Source organism: Petaurus breviceps, unplaced genomic scaffold (genome assembly GCF_028583685.1).
Source record: "Petaurus breviceps papuanus isolate PSGF00001 unplaced genomic scaffold, PetGlider_PUasm1.0 90842, whole genome shotgun sequence".
Classification (NCBI taxonomy): Eukaryota; Metazoa; Chordata; class Mammalia; order Diprotodontia; family Petauridae; genus Petaurus; species Petaurus breviceps.
Genome location: NW_027187358.1, coordinates 19,798,960 through 19,821,438, shown reverse-complemented (window position 1 = coordinate 19,821,438; position 22,479 = coordinate 19,798,960). Strand labels below are relative to the sequence as shown.

Genomic DNA, 22,479 nt, shown 5'->3' with positions numbered 1-22,479 from the left:
CTTTATCCAAGGCATTTATTAAAACGCTGTAGTATGCAGTCAGCATGAGACATTTCCCCAAAAGTCTAGGGCACATGCTCCCACAAGTACACATAAAATACTTGGAGTGGGGTCAAATTTAAGACTGAAATTACAGTAAAATATATAAAAATATACAAGATACATTTTAAAAAACCCACAAAATACACAAAATAACAAAGGAGTAACATAATTTCTGGTACTAGAAGTACTTTCTCCATTTATAGAGTTTTTACATAGCAAGCACCCCTAGAGTCCACAGCTAGCACGTCACTCCTCTTCAAGGCTTTATTTATAAAGCTATTGCCTCCCTTGGATATGCTTCTCTTCTCTTGGATAGATGCAATGTCTTCTACTAATCAATCTCTCCAATAACATGGTCAATGGGAGGTTAAAGGAGACGATGAGAGAGTCTGAAAATTCCTTCTCTCCCCCTAAAGAATGATTTCCTTTCAGGGCCCTGGCTTTTCTTCCACTTCAAGCTCCAACACTCCAACAGAAGAATTATAAGTTGGAATTCTTCCACCACTAAACTGGTTAACTCTTTCATTGACTTGCTCTCTTTGTATATAGACCTATAGATATGTCTGATTCTCTCAGCCAGTCACAAAATGTTTCCCTCTATGGTGTCAGTTACCTTTTAACCAATGGGATTGATTAAAGATTTATTCACACATTATGGGGTTGTAGTAAAATTCCTTAATACCTACAACTTTATGATTAGAGTTCTTATTTTAAAAAACAATCAAGTCTTACTTTTGTTTACACATTAAAGCCTAAGTAAATGTGACCACCCTTATACTTAATACCTTGTGATTACATTCTAGAACCCTTAACTGATTACATTAATTGTTTGCAAATAGTAAAGCCCCCTCCTTTCCACAAATTTTCTGCCATGACATCATAAAAATTATACTTTGATTCTTTGCATTTTTGTTATTAGCTGTAGCCCTAGGTGACTACAACACATATTATTTTATTTCACTGATGCCTTTTGTCTTTATATCTCATTTATTTCTAGGAAATATCTAACTCTACCCATTGAGATAAAAATTTCAGTTTTCTCATCTGCAAAATGAAGGGGTTGAACTATATGGCTTTTAAAATTCTATCTCACTTTAAATCTACAAGCCTAAATTTCTATGCCTTTACGGAGCTAATGTGAGAAAAGACTAAACTCCCTTCCAAATAATTCAACAGAATATGAACTGGTATAATATAAACAGAAAAAGGAATATTAATCATGAAACAATGAAAATACAAACAGGATATAAACCTGTTTCAGTTCAGAAATTCACTTTCTATTTATGTTCAAAATAAATGATCTGTTTTGATGTTTAAAAATTAATTGCAGGGGGCAGAGTCAAGATGGCAGAGTAGAAGCAGGTCCTCCACGTGGCTCCCGGCTTCCACCTTCCCCAATTCATGTAAAAGGGGACGCTAAACCAACTTTGGAACTACAGAACCCAAAAAACAACACAGAGAAGCTAACCTCCCACTGAGGACAGGCAGGTAGGAATCAGCTAGCACAGAGCTCTGAGAGCCTAGCCCAGCTCCATGCCCGAGGTTTTAGCCCCAGGGCAGGCCTGACCAGCCACAGCTGTGGTCGTTTCCAGCAGCTGTGGCGGTTTGCAGAATTATCAACATATAGATGTGTAGGATAAAGTGAGAGGTCAGTGCAGTATGGACTTTGGGACCCAGTAGTTGGGAGTGCCTCGGCTTTTGCCCCAGGGGGAGAAGCCGCTCCTGCCACATGGCAGCTTCAGCTCCTGGCCTGCAGAGTGTAGGGGAAACAAGCAACCAGTCTGAGGGGTATTTGCTCTTGCTTTAACCTACTTGGATCTGGATTGCAGTCTAGGGTGGAGGTCCTGGGGTGTGTATCCAGCTTGCCAGAGCATGTGGAGGCTTCAGCAAGGGCTCCCAACTAATACCTCTGGCAGCTGAGAAAACCCCAGCGTTTGGGATGAAAGCTCCCCTGTCTGGTAGCAGAGTCCTATTGTGGCAAAAACCCCAAAAGTCAAGTAATTTGAGTGGCAACATGCCCAGGCAAAGTAAACAAAGCAAACAGAAGAACCCAACATTAGACTCCCATTTTGGGGACAAAAAGGAGCAAAGCATGGAAGAGGAGGAAGACAGTGAAGTCAGAACTCCTGCATCAAAAACATCAAAGGAAAATACGAGCTGGTTACAGGCCATAGAGGACCTTAAGAAGCAGATAAGAAAAGTGGAGGAAAAATTGGGAAGAGAAATGAGAATGATGCAAGAAAATTATGAAATGAGAGTCAACAGCCTGACTGAGGAAAATACCACCTTAAAAAATAGACTAACTCAAATGGCAAAAGAGGCTCAAAAAGGCAATGAGGAGAAGAATGCCTTAAAAAGCAGAATTTGCCAGATGGAAAAAGAATCTCAAGAGCTCACTGAGGAGAATCATTGCTTCAGAATTAGATTGGAGCAAAAGGAAGCTAATGACTTTATGAGAAATCAAGATGCTGTTAAACAGATCCAAACAAATGAAAGAATAGAAGGCAATGTGAAATATCTCATGGGAAAAACCACAGACCTGGCAAATAGATCCAGGAAAGATAATTTTAAAATTATTGGACTACCTGAAAGCCATGATCAAAGAAAGAACATAGAAATCATCCTCCAAGAAATTCTCCAGGAAAACTGCCCTGATGTTTTAGAACTAGAGGGCAAAATAGAGGTTGAAAGAATCCACCGATCACCACCTGAAAAAGATTCCAAAAAGAAAATTCCTAGGAATATTATAGCCAGGTTCCAGAATTCCCAGATCAAGGAGAGAATATTACAAGCAGCCAGGAAGAAACTAGTTGAATATTGTGGAAACACAATCAGAATAACCCAGGATCTGGCAGCTTCTACACAGAGGGATCGAAGGGCTTGGAATATGATATTCCAGAGGTCAAAGGAGTTGGGATTAAAACCAAGAGTCACCTACCCAGCAAAACTGAGTATCATGTTTCAGGGGAAAATATGGTCATTCAGTGGAATAGAGGACTTTCAAGCATTCTTGTTGAAAAAATCAGAGTTGTAGGGGCGGCCAGGTGGCTCAGCGAGTAAGAGCACCGGCTCCAGTGTCGGGATGACCTGGATCAAATCCGGGCTAAGATACTCAGCACCACACCCAGAAATAATAACTTGGCTGTGTAACCTTGAGCAAGTTACTTAACCCCAATTGCTTAAAAAAAAAAATCAGAGTTGAATAGAAAATCTGACATTCAGATACAAGAAGCAAGAGAAGCATGAGAAGGTAAACAGGGGAAAGAAATCATAAGGAACTTATCAAAGTTGAATTATTAACATTCCTACATGGAAAAACAATAATTGTAACTTATGAAACCTTTGTCAGTAGTTGAAGGGAATAGAAGTATATATATGAGGGTATATGGGCATATGAACACATATGTGAATGTGTGTACATATGTTTACAGGTATACATAGATGGAGGGCACAGGACCAATTTAACAGGAAGGGATGATACTTAAAAGGTGAAATTAAGAGGTGAGAGAGGAATATAATGAGAAGAGATGGGGAGAGACAGAATGGGGTAAACTATCTCATATAGAAGAGGCAAGGGAAATGGTTACAATGGAGGGGAAGAATAGGAAGGCAAAAGGGAATGGGTCAACCTTATTCCCATTTAATTTGGCTTGAGGAGGGAATGAAATACACACTAAATAGGTGATCTCATCCTACAGGAGAGTAGGGGGGAAGGGGATCAGAGTGGGGATGATGGAAGGGAGGGCAGGCTGGAGGGGAGGGAAGTTGGAAGCACCCACTCTTGAAAAGGGACAGGGATCAAAGTAGAGAATAGAACAAGTGGGAGGTGGGATAGGAGGAAGGCAAATATAGTCAGTGTTTTACAATATATCTACTATGTTATTGTTTTGCATTAGCCACACATGTACAACCTATACTGAACTGCTTATCTTTCCAGTAAGGGTAGGTGACAAGGGAGGAAGGGAATGAATCTGGAATTCAAAGTTTTAAAATCAAATGTTTAAACACACACACACACACATATACATATATATATATACACTATTAATAATACTATTTTACATGTAATTGGGAAATAAGATATACAGGCACTGGGGCATAGAGATCCACCATGCCCTACTGGAAAAGTCAAAGGGGGTATGAGAGAAGATATGGGAGAGAGCAGACTAGAGGAGGGGATATACTGTGGGACTGCTATTTTGGGGCGGTGGTTAGGGGAAAAACAAGGAGAAAATGTGTAACTCAAAATCTGGCGGAAATGAATGATGTAAATCATAAGTTAATAAAGCACTTGAAAAATGAAAAAAAATTAATTTCAAAATGTTATTTGCTACAGTTTTAAAGTGTGATTACTGTTAAGAATTTTAAATGATTTTTATTATAAATCACCCTGCAATTGATTTGTTATTTATCATATTCTTTTCAAGAAGGAAATTAAGAGAATTTTGTGTTTATGGAAGCTCTTAAAATCTTCTGGGACTTTCCATCAGTCCCTACTTGGCAAATTAACAATTTAGTTGAGTTTGAGTCTATACATGATTTAAAACAATTTGACATTACTGAATTAAACTCAGAATTGTGGTTATTGCCGAGACAGGATGCAAAACACAAAATGCTAGTTCATAAATTGCAAAAATGGCTTCAAGAAATTTCCCAAATCTTAACTAAAAAAGAGATAAATTACATCATTCTTGTGAACTCTTTAATATCAATGTCCTCAATAAAATTAGAACTACTGTTAAAAGTGAATAATATTTACTCAGTACTAGTACCAAAACTTCCTCTTTCTCAGGAAACTATGAGGCGGGGGAGAGGAAGGGAATGGATAGTTGGGAGGGAGAAGATCCCTTTAGGACACAGAATGGAATGAAATACAGGGTAAGATTTTTCAACTCACTCCTTTGCCCCTGTCCACATTCTTCCTACAAGACTGTAAGCTAAAGGTGGCTAGGTGGTGCAGTGAATAGAGCACCAGCCCTGGAGTCAGGAGGACCTGAGTTCAAATCTGTCCTCAGACACTTAACACAAAAACTAGCCATGTGACCTTGGGCAAGTCACTTAACCCCAATTGCCCTCCAAAAAGAAAAAAAAATAGAATAGTTATTTCTGTTAAAGAGCTACTTCATAAATTTTGTTTATCTGCAAGAATTGTCTTAAGTTGCCCTGCTTCTAACATTCCTGTATAGCAACTCCTTTGGCCCTATTCAAAGGAAATCTCTTCTTATGGTGATGCTAGCAGCTCAAATGGCATAGAAAATGGCAATAGATCCTTTTTAGGGCTCCTCTAGAACTGACCATACCCTCAAGCTACTGTCCTACATCTCTCTTCCCTTTCCTAGTCAAATACAGAGAAAAACCTACCTGTATTCTTCTCCGTTTCTGCTCCCTTCACTTTTTAACTTTTTCCAATATGGCTTCTATCTTCACTAGTCAACTGAAGCTGCTTTCTTCAAAATTACCAGTGATCTCTCTATCTTTTTTTTTTTTTTTGCTTTATTTTTGGAGGGGGGGAATACAGGGGGAATGACTTGCCCAAGGTCACATAGCTAGTAAGTGTTAAGTGTATGAGGCCAGATTTGAACTCAGGTCCTCCTGACTCCAGTGCCGGTGTTCTATTCACTGCGCTATGTAGCCGCCCCGCTCCACCCACCCCCCGCCCCCAATGATCTCTTTATTAACAAATCTGATGGTCATTCTTCTTGAGATTCCTGTTGCATTTGACACCACTGACTACACTCTCCTCCTAGATTTTCTTCTTTTTTTTATCTAACACTACTCTCTCCTGACTACTTCTTTTAGATCTCCTCTATCAGGAGGCTCATCAGTAATATCAAGCCTCCTCATAGATGGTGTTCACCAAGACTATGCCTGGGCTCTTAGTCAATAAACATTAAGTACCCATTATGTCCCAGGCACTATGCTAAGCACTGGAGATACAAAGAAAGATAAAACACAGTCCCTGCCTATGAAGTGCTTATAATCTAACAGCTAAAAACAACACACAAAAAGAAGTTTTTAAAAAGTATGGTGGGAGAGTATGGGAAAGTAGGGAAGTCCAGAAGAGAACAACAGGGTAGCTGGCCAGGGTGCCCTCCTTGCAGAGGTTCTTGGAGGAGCTCTCTACTCTCCAACCTACTATCAGAGGGTAGGGCCCCAGAGACAGAAGGTATTGAAGTATAAGTTACAGGGCTGAAGTGATCTTGCAGGATAAAAAGGTCCTGGGGCATGATGGTATAAATCAGAGGGAAATGAAGAGATAGCTGGCCTTAGCACTGTCCTTGGATGAAGGTTCTGGGAAGATATCTCTGATCACGCTATACTATCCTAATCTCTCTCTCTCTCTCTCTCTCTCTCTCTCTCTCTCTCTCTCTCTCTTTATATATATATAGTCCAAGGCTCTCCCTTCAGCTTCAGCCCTGCATCACCAGGACTGCCAAATGGGTAATTTAAACTAGATGTTCTATAGATATCTCAAATCATCAGAATACAACTCATTATGTTTTTCCCCCAAACCCAGCCTTCTTTTTGTCAGATACCACCATTTTCCAATCTGTTCCATAACTGTAAGATTATCCTTAACTCTTCACTCTCCTTCACAACATATGCAATTGGTTGCCAGATCTTCTATTTCTACCTCTACAACCCACATTTTTTACATCTGAGTCTGCCTCTCTACTCACACATTCAGTACCCATCACCTCTTATCGAGACTATTGCAATGGCCTCCCAATTGCTCTCCCTGACTCAAGTCCCTCCTCACTACAATTCATCCTCTGTATAGCTACTGATATGATCATATCACTCCTCAATTCAATAGCTCCATATTGCCCCAGTAACGCCATACTGCATCTAGGATTAAATATAAATTCCACTGTCTGACTTTTAAAAGTCTTTCACAATCTGGCTTCAACTTATTTTCTAGACTCATTATACATATCTCCACTTCCTATACTGTATAGCACAGTCACACCACCTTTCTCTTAACTCCTTACTCAAGACATTCTATGTCTCATGTCTGTCCCTTTGTACTGGCCACCGTTTCTCCCAGCCCTCTGCCCAATGATTGGAATGTCCTCTCCCCTAACTTCTGCCTTGCAGAATCCTTCTCTTCCTTCAAGATGTAACTCAGACGTCATCTTCTAAACATAGATTTTTCTGATTCCCCTCAAATGCTAAGGCCTCATCTTGTGAGCTACCTGGTATTTATATATACATACATATATATATATATATATATGTATATATATGGTTTGGTACAAGGGTAAAAAGTTCATCAACGATATCCATTGCTCTAAGAATAAGCATTCACAATATAAAGTAGAAGGAGAACTTTCTAAGAGTTTACAATCCAAGAAAGGAGATAGTAAATAAATATATAAGTATAAAAAGGAAGAGTTATAAAACTGCTACACCAGGGAATTTTAGAAATAAAGTATATGTAGATTTTAGCAAAATAATTAACAAAGTAGGGGCGGCTAGGTGGCGCAGTGAGTAGACCACCGGTCCTGGAGTCAGGAGGACCTGAATTCAAATTCGACCTCAGACACTTAACACAAAAATTAGCCATGTGACCTTGGGCAAGTCACTTAACCCCAACTGCCCTCCCAAAAAAGGCAAAAAAATAATAATAATTAACAAAGTCTCTTATGCATCCTTGGAAAAGATGGAGAGATATGGGCTATATATATTGGTAGGTGGAATTAGGACTGGTAGAACGGCCCAAGACAAAACAGAATCATTAATAGTTTGATGTCATCTTGGAATGAGAAAACATACACACTGAAGCACTGTGGGTAGACCTGTAGATGGTTTCCATTTTGGAAAAAAAATTGGAACCATACCCAAAAGGTTAGTAAATGGTGCATGACCTTTGACACCTATGAGGATCATATCAAAGGAATCAAAGAAAGAACAAAAGGTACTTCAGAAACAAAATATTTATAGCAGCTTTTTTTATGGTGGCAAAAAGCTAGAATATTCAAGGGAGTGTCTAAGAACTGGAAAATGGATGAATAAATTGTAGCACATGAATGTGATGAAATACTATTATGCTGAAAGAAATGAGAAAATATATGGTTTCAAAATGATATGGAAAGATTTATATGAACTGATGAAAAATGAAATAAGCAGAACTAATATAAAAACAAACAATTTTGAGGGCTTTTATAAAATAATGAAGAATGAACAGAGAAAAATTTATATAATAATACTGTAAAAATTTTAAAGTTGTAAGGCCTATGATTGATACAATTTACCATTAATGATTCCAGGGAAGTGATAATGAAACATGCTATCTATTACACAGACATCACAAATATGTCTATAGACATATATATTTGTATATAGACATTAAGGAAATTTATTTTGCTTGCGTAGGTGTATTTGTTACAAGAAATTTTTTTTGAATAGCATGAGGAATGGGAGGGAGAGAAAATAGATTTGTTATTTTTTTTAATGCACTTTCAGATGAAGTTAGTGTAGTATTAGTTTTACTTTGTTAAAAAAGACTTCCCAAAATAAAATCAATCTATAAATGTTTATAATGTAAAAACAAAATACATCAACAAGCTTTTTTTTTTTTAAAAGAAGTCTACTGGGGATCTATACTTGTATAAAGGCAAGAATTGCATGTTTATCCAATTTGCAAATGACATGGAGCTAAAAGATGTAACCAACTAATATTTTGAATGGCAGAGACAGGGGGGTCCAAAAAGCTCTCAACAATCTAAAATAATAGTACAGATAGAATACTATGTAATTTAACAGAGATAAATGTTAAGCCTTACACTTGGATTTTAAAAATTAATTTCACAAATATAAGATGGGAGAAGGTTTGTTTGGATAGAAATTTTTCTGAAAAACGTTTAGTGGAATACAAGTCATTAATCTTAAGAGTAAAAGAGCAGTCAGAAAAGTTAATGTTGTAGGAGGTAGCAATTATAGAAGCAAAATGTACCAGTCTAGGGATGCAACCGACAGTCGCTATATACTACTACTCTCTGATAAGACCACATAAGCTCTGATAAGCTGGAGAGAGGCAAAATGAGGGTGAATAGGACAGTAATGAAATTAAATATTATACCATAGAAGGACTGGTTTAAGGAATTGGGAATGCTTCACCTAAAGAAAAGGAGATTTTGTGGGTTATAAAAAACTATACTGTTATATAGTACTTAAAGGACTGTAACAGGACATAATGTTTAGGAATGTTCTGTTGACTCTAGAGAGCACTGAGTATCTTGTTTTAGCAAATCTGTTTTTGTGGAACTGATTAACATTAAGCAAGTATGCTTCTGACAACAATGTGAGAAATTTTTAGGAAAAGACTAATTTTTAATTTTTGGAAATACCTTTGAACATTTCACAAACTGCCTTTATATTCTCATTTATTTATCTGGCTGTTTCAAGTAGTAAGTATTGAAGATATTTTATTACTTACATAGAGTTGACTTTATCTTCAGGACCTTGAACTTGGCCTTTTACTGTTCCTTGGCTAGTATTCTTAACCCAGCCAACAACTCCTATCTTCTTAGCTTCACCTTCTGTGTACTACATGAACAGGAAAACAAGAGAGGGAAGGGCAGTCTACTTGGCATCAAAAGCCTAGATTCATATTAAATTTGGTTCTAAAATTCAAGGAACACTAACTTAAGGACTGTCATTTCTTTTCTTAAGGTATATGATGGTGAACACTACATATCTTAACTACAGTAAAACTTCAATTGAACCCAAATGAATGGTATTTGTTCCGGATTCCATCTAAAACTGGCAGGGCTCTCAGATGCCCTCTAGCCTAACCCTCTCATTTTACAGAAGAGGGAACTGAAAGCCAGGGAAGTTAAGTGATTTATCCAAGTTCTTCCAGAAAGTAAGCATCACAACTGGAATTTAAAATTCTGTCTCCAGAATCAGGGTTCTTTCGTTTATACCACTCTCTGGCTCCAAACACAGTCCTTAGGAATTTATTTTAAAAGCAACTTCTATGTTATTTCTAGAATAAATACATATACAGCTTTATATTACAAATGACATTTACTTTACCAGATAATGATCCTTCATATTAAAAACGACAATTTGGAGGTACTACAAGATCCTCAATCAGAGAAAGTTAATATTCAGCATACACTGCCTACCAAGTTAAAAGTAAATTTATATATACATATATATATACACATATACATATATATACACACATACATATACATATATGTGTATATATATACATATATATATAATGTTATCAACTACTGCTTCAGCAATTTAGTGAAATGGGGCATTACCAGACTAGGATGCTATTCTGACATTATCTTGTTGTTTCTGGACTTGCAAAAGAGGCATGACAGACAACTTGATTCTCTGCCTGCTCAAGATTTTCTAGTAGAGGAAGGATATGGTCAGCTTTTTTTTTTTTTAGGGTTATCAATCTGCTAGTTTTGTAGAACACAAATGGAAGATGGGAGAGACTAGAAACATGTGATAATTGGACAATTCACTGGTGATCATTGTGTTCTGTTATCCCTGCATCTTAATAACTGGATCGGGGGTATAATTTTAATTTGTATAGAGGGAATGCAGAAGTTAAGATTTAATAACTTTTGAAAAACATTGTGTTCCAATATGACTATTTACGGATATGTTTTGCATGACTACACATGTATAACCTATATCAAACTGCTTGCCCTTTCAAGGAGGGGATAGAGGGAAGGGAAAAAATTTGGAACTCAAAATTTTTTAAAATTAATGTTAAAATTGTTTTTACATATATTTGGAAAAATATCACACTGGGTCAATAACTTTTGAAAAGCACACAAAATATTAAGAAATAACATATTAAGAAATAAAATATTAAGAAATTAAAATAAAGTGTTTAATGGTTCCTGCCATTACCAGTTTACTTATTCACTTCCCATATCTGAATAATAAACTTTGAATTATATAAAAACCACCCCATTGTCTCAGATCAAAATGCCATAATTTGAGCTAGCCCTATACACTGAATATGTAAGTATTCACCTGTACATGATCTGAGGGACAACAGAGAGACATGAAACATCTCTGAACTTCCCCCATTAGGTATTAAATTGTGTTAAGCACTGCCCTTTCCTGTAGCTGACTTTAAGAAATTTGTTGATTTAAATTTATTGTCTTTTGTTTTCATATTTTCCAATGTATCCTTCCCCCTTCCCAAGAGCCATCTAGCTGCTCCTAGTACTCTGCCATTATATATGATGCTAACTTTTGGTCATAGATAGTTTTATCATATTAATATATATATGCATTAGATGATATAGCATCTATGTTCATAAAAGAAAATTCATTTACATCACAAAAATATTAATTAATACAATAATATATGTATGTATCTACACACATATGCAAACATGTATTATGTTGACAATGGTTCTCCCTATCTCACCCAGACTGGAAATGCAGAGGTCACTCACTGGTCCATTGCTGATTGGCAGGGAAGTTTTGAACTGCTCTATTTTGAAGCCCTTGTCCCTGGGGCTCACCATCTCAGTGTAAGACTTAGTGTGGACACCTGTAGCTCAAACTTCTGAACTCAAGCAAACCAAGAGTTTCAGCCTCTCCAGTAGCAGGGATTACACGCATGCACCACTAAGCCCAGGTCATATATATTTATTATTGCTATTGGTTCAGCATCTATAGTTCCTTTCAGAATAATGCAGTTTTCTTTTTTCCTTGCTTTATTCTCTTCATGAATCATCTTCCAATATATTTTGCAATTTTATTTTCAAATTTCTGGCTTTTACCTTTATTTTCTTCTTTCTTTACTCTTTGTTCTTCATGAAGTTAAAGTTTCTGAATCATGAGTTTCCCCTTCCAACAAATTTCTGTTACTTTTTTTATTAATCTTGTCTTATAAGGCCTTTTTTTAAAGCTATGCTTCACCATCCTCATACTTTCCTCAATTCAGAAGGAAGCAATGTTGGATAGAAGCACTGCCAGGTCATAGTCATTACCTCATACCTTAAGTCATGAAGTCCAGTCTTAATTGGAGCTCTCTTCATTATCATTCTCCTTTTCAATGGTCTTTTCATTTAATCCTTGGATTCATGCCCCCTCCCAACATTCTAAGTACCAGCCCTTAGAAACATATTTCCCTTCCCCTAGGCCAAGATGCTGACCATGGAGGCACAACGTTCTTTCAGAACAAGTGATATCCAATGCACCAAATACCTTCCTCCAATCAAATTCTCCCAGGAATGAGGATAAGGGGGTTCTAACAGATCTAGGGAAAGGGGAAGGGACCCCAGAGTTGGCACCAGACACTGAAAAAGGTGGTGAGGGAAGGTGTTCAATGATTAGTTTGAGGATTAGAGTTCTGTCTTAATTTATAAGAATTTTAACTTACTGGGATTCTGTCTTCTTTATTTTGTGAAATTAACTGTAATTATTCTCCAAAAGGAATGTAATTTTTTCCTTTTGTGATGGTTAGGAATTTAAAGTATACTATAGAAAGTGACAAACCTTGCTAGTCACATGACCCAGAAACTTTTGAAATGCAATTTAAAAAAAAAAAAACTAGAAATCCCTAATACTTTAGCATAATTTAATTTAATAAGTTTGTTTTTCTGATAATAGAAACTGAGGAAGCAGGAGAATTTTGGATACTTTAGGAAAAGGAGACGATGCTGAAATGCTGATCTTTCTACTTGCGCCACTGATCCCATTCCCTTCTGCCTCCCACAGAACCTTATTCCATCACTATTGTTCTCTCTGCCTTCACTACAAACTTATTGAAAAAAAAAAAAATCTCCTACACCTGATGCCTCCACTTCCTGACTACTTTCTTCAGCTCCTTTCAATTAGTGTTTCACTCCCATCACTCTATTGAAATGGCTTTAGCAAGGGTCCCTAATGACCAATAACAAAATCCAATGGTCTTTTTCCAGTCTTCATGCTCTTTTAAAGTTTCTACATCTTCTGACACTGCTAACCAGTCTCTCCTCCTTGAAACTCCATCCTACCTCTGCTCCAGAGATACTACCACATTAACTATATCTCCTGCAATGCAAAATTGTCTTCTTCCTGACCGCTTTGTCAAGGATGTGGGTTTCATCATCATTTTAAAAGTTACCAAATGCCTAAAATTATTAAACATTTCTATGGCACTGGGCAGTGTTATAGAGAAAAAAACATACAAACAAGGAAAGGAAATTATATTAAAGGAATAGGGATACAATATTCAACTAGATTCAAGACACATTTCTCTAGAATCTACATAAGAGGAAAGGTAAATATTTCTAAAGAACTTAATGGTGTTTTGAAAAAACAAGACAATAAAACAATACCAACTGCCAAAATTTATTCCCTACAATATTTTGTTTTACAGGATCTGAATGTTAATTTCCCCCAAATTGCCTAAAATCAAGTTTAAGTAGAAATCAATTATATGTCCAAGAGAAACTAGACAAAGATTGATTTCCATGTAGTATATACCTAATATCTTTTTCTCTATTAATATCTAATATAGCCATAACTTTATTAAAAACGTTGGAATCCCTTTTTCTGGTACTTAAATGGGTGCAAAAATTCACTGCTTCCTAACTTGAGACAGCTATAAAATGGGTATGTGCAGAAGGGAGAAAGGGGACCCGAACTTTAATAATTCCCCCCTTTTTACCATTTAAATTTACAACATGTGCTGGAAAATAGCAGCTATGAGAACAAGTTAGAAACTAGAAGTATTCAGTCTGCAGGAAAGAATGAAAAATGAGTATCTTTAGCACTATGAAAACAGTGACCAACTGTTTTCTTTCTCCACGGAGGCAGAACAAAAGGGAATGATAGATTTTAATATAAAAGTAGAATTTTTAAAAAAATTCCCTGTTACAAAGGGAACATCTATAATCTCTCCACTACTATTTGGCAAAGCAAAAAAAAAAATAAAAAAGGAAATATATGTACAAAAACACAGTTTGTACAAAATACACATTTGTATAAAAATTCTTGTGGAAAATATACATGGGCTAATTCATAATAAAATGACAGACTGGCTACTGGTATTCTAAGTGACCAATGAGTGAACATGAGGTAGCTAGTCAGCACAGTGGATAGATATATCATTTAATATTTCTAAGTTATAGGAAAACTCTCAGGAGAAAAATTATTTTCGAAGAGACTCTTTTAATCTTAACATTCTGTATTTATGTGTAATGAGAACAGTCCAGAGGCAAAGTATATTAGTTAAATACTACAGGTTGTCAATGAAACATGTAGTGAAACTTTCTGATTTTGAACACTAATAGGAGAGTATAATGTTCTGTCGTCAGAACATTAGTATTTTTAAAAAGAGGGAAGGGAAAAAAGGCTGTCTACTGACTTACCATTCTGAAGCAGACACCTGTTAGGAAAAAAAAGAGATAAAAAAGAATATCAGTTTATCTTACTGTAATAGAATGTTACCAGTTTATATGATACTTTGATTAAAATTGCTTACTGACAAACTAAAAGTTTTTAAATATATTTTATTTAAGAGCCAATTATAAATAAAATCTGGTAATATTCATTTGGAATATGGATACTGTTTGATTCTTCAAATTATATTTGATTCTTTTAGTATGAAAACAGAAGGGGAAGACAACTTTAAGAGAAAATACTAATGTTTGATCCAAAGGTATTTTTAAGTGCTAAATAACACATCATATATGTTTTATGCAAAAAGCAAGGATGTTAATCAAAAGGGCACAAAATACTTCCAGTAAAATTCATTTATTTTCAAATTATACTTCCTAAATTTAAATAAGACCAAATATAGTAAAAAAAATGTCTATTTGAATCATACATTTTAATAAATTTTAGAATCAATTAAGTATACATGCTTATTAACAATATACATAACTATGACAATATACATAACTAAGAAATAGAGAGAATCACAGGAAGTAACACGGATAATTTTGATAACATGAAATTTAAAAGTTTTTGCTCAAACAAAACCTACACAAGCAAAATTTGAAGGAAAGCAGAAAACTGGGATAAAAAAAAATTCTCTAATTTCTCTGAGAAAGGCCTCATTTTTCAAATGTATTGGGAAGTGAACCAAATTTATAAAAATAAGAGCCATTCTCCAACTGATAAATGGTCAAAGATATAAAGAAGCACATTAAGTCACTACAGATTAGAAAAATGAAAATTAAAACTCTGAGATTATCACCTCATACCTCTCAGATTAGCTAACATGACAGAAAAGAAAAATGAAAAATACTGGAGAGAATGTGGAAGAATAGGTACATTAATGCATTGTTAGTGGAGTTGTGAATTGGTCCAGACATTCTGGAGAACAATTTGGAACTCTGCCCAAAGGGTGATCAAATTGGGTATATCCTTTGACCCATTAATACCACTACTATGTGTCTATCCCAAAGAGATTAAAAAAAAAAGGAAATATTTGTACAAAAATAATTATAGCAGTTGTTTTTATGAGGGGAAAGAATCGGAAATTGAGGGGATGCCCAACAATTGGGGGATGACTAAACAAGTTACGGTATATGAATGTGATGGAATACTATTGTGCTATAAGAAATGATGAGGGGGAAAGCTTCAGAAAAATCTGAGAAGACTTATATTACCAATACAAAGTGAATGAGCAGAACTAAGAGAACATTATATACAGAAACAACAATATTGCTGATGATGAGCTTGAAAGACATAGATACTCTGATCAATACAATGATCTAAGATAATTCCAAAGGATCCATGATAAAAAATGCTATCTACCTCTGGAGTGAGAACTGATGAACAGACTGAAGAATCCTTTTTTTAATTTATTTGTCTTGCTTTTTATTGTTGTTGTTGCAACATGGATACTATGCAAATATGTTTTTCATGACTTCACATATATAATTTCTATCATATTGTTTGCAGGAGGGAGGGAAAGAATTTGGAACTCAATTTTTCAAAAAAATTAGTGGTGGGGCGGCTAGGTGGCTCAGTGAATAGAGCACCGGCTCTGAAGTCAGGAGGACCTGAGTTCAAATGCGGCCTCAGACACTTAACACAAAAACTAGTCGTGTGACCTTGGACAAGTCACTTAACCCCAACTGCCCTCCAAAAAGCCAAAAAAAAAAAGTCAGTGGTAAAATAAATTTTTAAAACAATAGACATGGCTAACTTGGTTATTGAAACTTCAGTACTAATGGTAATTAATTCAACTGCAGTGAAAAACTCTTTTAATCTTTCTGGTTTAGATTATGTAAAATTGGCATTTTTAGTATACATATATCTCAGTAGGGCTTACTAATATAACATCCAGGCCCTTCTGACGTTTATGAATCCCATAGCTCCTTTAAACCATTTACTCACAATGATGACAGTGAAACCATCTGCTCTAAGGTGATAAGTTAATATGTTCTGAAGGATTTTTAAAGGGATTTCTACTCACAGGCACTCTTCTAAGCCTGTTCTTTGAAGTTAAATTCTTCACTCTGGTGAATTTATTTGTGCATTGAGATACCCTAAGAAATCAATGAATTAGGCAAATTTAAACTCAATTAAGCATACTGAATAACAAATATAATTGAGCTATTGAAAATAATTTGATAATACAATCACTTTATAAATGATCTGTAGGGCACAAAGTACCACCCAGCTGCCTAGGGTATGCCAATTTAGTGACTTTGATAAACAGAATTGTTATCTAGACTTTACACCCCCTCCTCCTGTCTCAGTTTTGTATCAAATATGAAACTTGTCACTGTTCTTGAATCTTATTCACTGTAACTTGGAAATACTTGGTGTAATGTTAATGGGAGTTGAAGATCTTTCTCTCTCACTAAAAAGCCTGATGTGAAGCCCCCAACAAGAGAAGCTTGATTAGAGGAATTTTGTTTTTCAGGAAAGCTCACACCTTTTGTTATTTTGTAATTAGGCAGTGGGTCAACAAGGGTTGTGATAACTTCTGACCCTGAAGAAGTATATATACTCTAAGGTTAACATTTTTGCTTTGGGGCTTTTTCATGGGAAGAATGTTTCTGCAATGTAGCCAGATGAGACTCTGGGTTAAGGAGCCCCCCTGGCTTTGAAAACCCAGATATTGGTGCTTATCTCTCTGGTAACTATCTATGTATGTAATGATCAGACAGTTGGATCTGTCTATTGATCTGTGATGTATATATTATTTGGTAAGACGGTTAGAAGCCCTGTCTGTTAGTCTTTATGCTATTATTTCTGCTTGTAATTTCTGTCTCTATTTTCTCTGAAATTCAGAGTTATATCTATAGTTGATTAAAGTAAGATTGCTGACACCTTTTCAGTTGCTTTACTTTAGAAAAGCAAGTCAAACAACCTGTGCTGGGCTGCTATTATTGGTCTTACACTCCCACAGCAGCTATGAGTAGCACTGTTGTTCCTGAGTAAAGGGATTTTTAAAGGCAGGATAACTTTCTGTCCCTTTGGCCTCTCTCTAAACAGAAATGCTTTGAATTATTTAATTAAAAAATTTATCTCTGGCAGATTTGTACCTAAAACACAGATTACAGACTTTTTCTCCCATAGTTAAATGGTGAACTTGGACTTAGATATGCCATACTTGACAAAAACCAGCATGACTTTGGACTCCCTACTCTGAAAGACTACCATGACAAATTAAATAGAGGTAAGGAGCCTTTTAAATTCCTATAAGAAGACTTTATTTTTTTGAAGTTTTTTTAAGGGTATAGTGGCTCAGTCTTATTGATTCTTTAGTCTCACAGAATTAGACCAATTAAGAAAAGGCCAAATCTGTCAGACACGCTAAGAAATATTTGTTCATGTTTCTATTCATAATCATGCCTGTCACACCCCACATTATTCATGTATATGGATTTATTCTGAATTCAGAAATGTAGTAGACCAGTAATGAGTAAGATCAATTACACAGACAAACTGGGAAGTTGTTGAAAAATACCCAACGGAACTGGAACAAGAAGCATTTGAGGCACTAATAAGCTACAAAACTATTCAGGTTGTGGCTGAGGCCAGGATCCTGTTGGCCAACAAAGTCTAAAGTTATGTTCCCAGTTGGGTAAGCCTTTAATTGAGTTTCACTAGTTGGTGTGTTTTGGGGGGAGGGGTGGGATTTCTTTTGTTGAGTGGGTTTATTTTTTGGCCAGACTCCCCATTACTAATAAGAGAGTATCCAGAGGCATGCTGGAAAATGTTTAACATTTGGCTGTCTGAAAAAAAAATGCACACATGAAACATCTTTAAGTTTAACCTGCATTATTAACACTTTGTCCATCACTTCCTTAAATTCAGACAATAAACAAAAGAACAAATTAAGCTATGATTTGTAGCATTTGCTAGTGCCAAAACAAACTGGCTTCAGCATACCCAAGTAGCCAACAAGAAGGTAAGAGAGTCCTCTAGAATAAGAAATGAGGCATCTAAAAATAGAGATACCTTTGTACCAGAAAGGACTATAAAAATGCAGAGCAACAGTAAGGGCTACAGAAACAAGACCAGATTTCCTGTTTTATGGATGAAGATTAGACCCACTGACCAGTGATATACAGAATTATGTTTCTCCCATCATTAAGATCTAAAGCCAGAGTCCACAAGTGGATGAGAATGAACTAAGGCTCCTTTACAGGTTTGGTGCGCACTGAGAACAGGTCCTCCACAGCACAAGTTCAGACTTGGGTGTCCAACTTTGGAAAAGGATGGAGAGAATCTTAGTGTAGGGAATAGAGCATATAAAAATACAACTGTTCCAGGAAAGGTCAGCATTTATATCTCAATTACTTCAGAAATGAAATTTGCAAATTCTTAGACAAACTCAATTGGTATTTCAGGCTAAAGTTTTTCAGGTGAAGGATGCTTTAATCTAAAATAATAGTCCACACAATAGATTTTGCGGTGTTATATGAATGGTTGTTTGCAAAAAAAGAAAACCCAATATTTTATTTTTTATGTGAGACTGTTATTATTTGTTCCATAAATGGGTGTTTAATTACTAAGGAACAAAAAAAAAAAATGAGCTAGTTTAAAAGTTTTTCTCTCCAGCAAATCCAAAAGCAGAGAAAACCCTCTAAAGCTGTTTTGGAAGTTTTCAGTAGCTCAATAAACCCATCATGTAGGTAGTGTCTTTTTAGCTTTGTCTCTTTTCTCCAACTTGAAGGGAACTTCTTTAACTCTTAGAAAAATAGCCTTAAGGAGAGGTGTGCTTTAAAGGAGAAAAGCCAAAAAAAAATTTTTTTATTCTTGTTTTACTTAAATTTTATGTTTATATTTAGTTTACATCGTTCATTTCCACAAGATTTTGAGTTACAAATTTTCTCCTTGTCTTTATGCTATCCACCACCCCAAAACAGTGATCCCACTGTATACCCCCTCCCCCAATATGCTCTCTCTTATATCCTCCCCCATCACCCGTCCGACTTTCCAGTGGGTCAAGATGGATCTCCATACACCAGTGCCTGTATATCTTATTTCCCAGTTGCATGTAAAAATAATAATAATAATTTTTTAAACATTTTATTTCACAACTTTTAATTCCAGATTCTTTCGCTTCCTCCCTCGTCACACACCCTTATTGGGAAGATAAGCAATTCAATATATGTTGTGCATGTGTAGCTACACAAAACATTTCCATAGTGCATATATTGTGAAAGACTGACTATATTTCCCTCCATCCTGTCCTGCCCCCCACTTGTTCTATTCTCTATTTTGACCCTGAACCTTTTGAAAAGTGTGTGCTTCCAACTACCCTCCCCCCCAAACTGCCCTCCTCTCCATCATCCCCTCTCTCATCCCCTCCCCCTCTACTCTTCTGAAGGGCGAGATACACTATTTAGTGTATATGTAATTCTCTCCCTAAGCCAAATTCAATAAGAGTAAGGTTGACCCATTCCTTTTTGCCTTCCTGTTCTTCCCCTCCATTGTAACAATTATCCTTTGCCTCTTCTATATGAGATAATTTACCCCATTCTGTCTCTCCCCATCTCCTCTCATTATATTCCTCTCTCACCTTTAAATTTCACCTTTTAAATATCATCCCTTCCTATTTAATTGACCCTGTACCCTCTGTCTATGTATACCTGTACACATATATACGCATACTCACATATGTATTCATATACACATAAACCCTCCTATGCAGACATATATATGTATACATATATATATATATATATATATACACATTAATATTCCCTCATGTTAGCCTCATGAAACTGGAATAAGCCTTCTTTGAAAAGAAACTTATCCTTGGGAAAGTTTGTATCTGATATTAGACAAATATCAGCACTTTCTAGATTGTTGAACCGTTACTGATTTGACCTCATATTCAAGTTAGCAGTTGTCCCTTGGTGTACATTTTAGCATACCTTGTACATATCTTTGATCTAAACCCTGATACAGGTCACTTCATTTTGACAGGTAAGGCTAAGAGTTAACTTACATAGAGAATTGACCTGATAATATGGCAATATAGTATCTGGCTGGTTGACACTCAACAGCTGTACAGTTTAGTTTTATAAAGCATCAGATCTGTACAGGGTATCTAAAGGTCAGATGTCCAGCATCTAAAAGAGCTGACTTGCAGAATTTCTCTCCTAAGGCTGGCAAGAGTTTATTAAGTGTGTGTTGCATCTTGCCACCATTCTAGCAGGAATACATATTGAATCCAAGCCTTTAGGAACCAGTTTTTTTTTCTTAACCCACTGTTTTCCCCCAATGTCATGGGGCTAAGTTACTCAACCTTGAGTTGCAAAAGTTTGCATTAACAACCTGTAAATTTGTGCATCTAGTTAATTTATGTAAGATTTTTGTACGTTGCCTTAATGTTCTCACATGACAGTAGAATACCAAAATTTGTAAGTCATCCTAAGAGTTGAGAATTGTAATGCCCAACATGTCATTGTGTAAGGAAAAATAAAAGTGCTGCAAGTAAACTGTAAAAAAAAAAAAAATTCTCTCTCCTGTATCTGTTTTCCAGGTCAGTGGTTTTTCCAATGAGATATTTCACATTGCCTTCTATTTTTTCAATTGTTTGGACCTGTTTAACAGTATCTTGATTTCTCATAAAGTCATTAGCTTCCATTTGCTCCAATCTAATTCTGAAGGAATGATTCTCTTCAGTGAGCTTTTGAAATCCTTTTTCCATCTGGCAAATTCGGCTTTTTAAGGCATTCTTCTCCTCGTTGCCTTTGCCATTTGAGTTAAACTATTTTTTAAGGTATTATTTTCTTCAATCAGGTTATTGACTCTCTTTTCATGATTTCCTTGCATCATTTTCATTTCTCTTCCCAATTTTCCTCTACTTCTCTTACTTGATTTTCAAAATCCTTCTTGAGCTCCTCCATGGCCTGTAACCAATTCATATTTTTCTTGGAAGCTTTTGATGCAAGAGTTCTAATTTCGTTGTCTTCCTCCCATTCCATGCTTTGATCTATTTTGTCCCCAAAAAAGGAATCTAAAGTTGGATTGCTGTGCTTGCTTTGCTTCCTTTGCTTGCTCATGTTGCCACTCAATTACTTGACTTTTGAGCTCTTTGCCACAGTAGAACTCTGCTTCCAGAGAGAAGAGCTTTGTCCCAAATTACTGGAGTTTTCACAGCTACCTGAGCTATTAGGAGGGTGCTGTCTCTTCAGCCCCCACAAACTCTGGCTCACTGGACACATACCTCATGACCACCACCCAAGACCATGATCCAGATCCAGGCAGGTAAAAGCAAGAGTGATTACCTTCTGAATGTTCACTTGAACCCCTACAATCTGCAGGCCAGGAGCTGTGAAGCAGCCACATGGAGGCAGCTGCAAAGTCACCACACATCCACCACTTCTAGCTCCGGGGGCAAGGGCAGGGGCTGGACCCACTCCTCTGTCTTCCCAGTTCTAACAGAGTTCTACACTGACCTCTCACTTTTTCTTTGGCATTTATAGGTTGATAATTCTGGAAACCACCACTGTTGCTGGGGATCAATTATCCTGAGGTCTGCTGAAGCCACTGGTCAGGGCCACCCTAGGGCTAAAATCGTGAGATCATGAGGGGCTGGGCTTGGCTCCCAGCACACTGCAATGAACCCTTCCTGTCCACCTGCTGGGCTGCCTTCAGTGGTAGATTTGTTTCTCCCTGTCACTTTGTGGGTTCTGTAGCTCTAAAATTTGTTTAGGGTCATATTTTATAGGTATTTGAGGTGGTTATGGGGGGAGCTCATGGAGTTTTCCTGCTCCTTGCCACTATCTTGGCTCTGCCTCCAAATTTTATTTTTAAGGTCATGCTTCTTTTTTTGTAGGGAAAAAAATTGCTAGACCCCCATGGATTTTCTGAATGACATGACAGAATTTAATTGCCTAGTATAGTAAAATCAAAGTCAACTAAAAGCAACAGAGCAGCCTATGAAGTTGGCAGGATATAAAAAAAATTGGAAAATATTGGGGGGGGAAGAGAGAGAGAGAGAGAGAGAGAGAGAGAGAGAGAGAGAGAGAGAGA

General features: G+C 36.4%; 1 protein-coding gene across 2 annotated transcripts in view; it reads right to left on the bottom strand.

Annotated features, from left to right (window-relative positions):
- Positions 1-22,479, bottom strand: part of ACYP2 (acylphosphatase 2) — a 227,762-nt gene that overhangs the window by 182,992 nt on the left and 22,291 nt on the right. For both annotated transcript variants that reach the window (XM_069071709.1, XM_069071708.1), the window contains exons 2-3: positions 14,394-14,410; positions 9,482-9,591 (exon numbers count right to left, since the gene is read on the bottom strand). In XM_069071709.1, the coding sequence (XP_068927810.1) occupies positions 9,482-9,591; positions 14,394-14,410 (127 nt within the window). The remainder of the gene's footprint in view (positions 1-9,481; positions 9,592-14,393; positions 14,411-22,479) is intronic.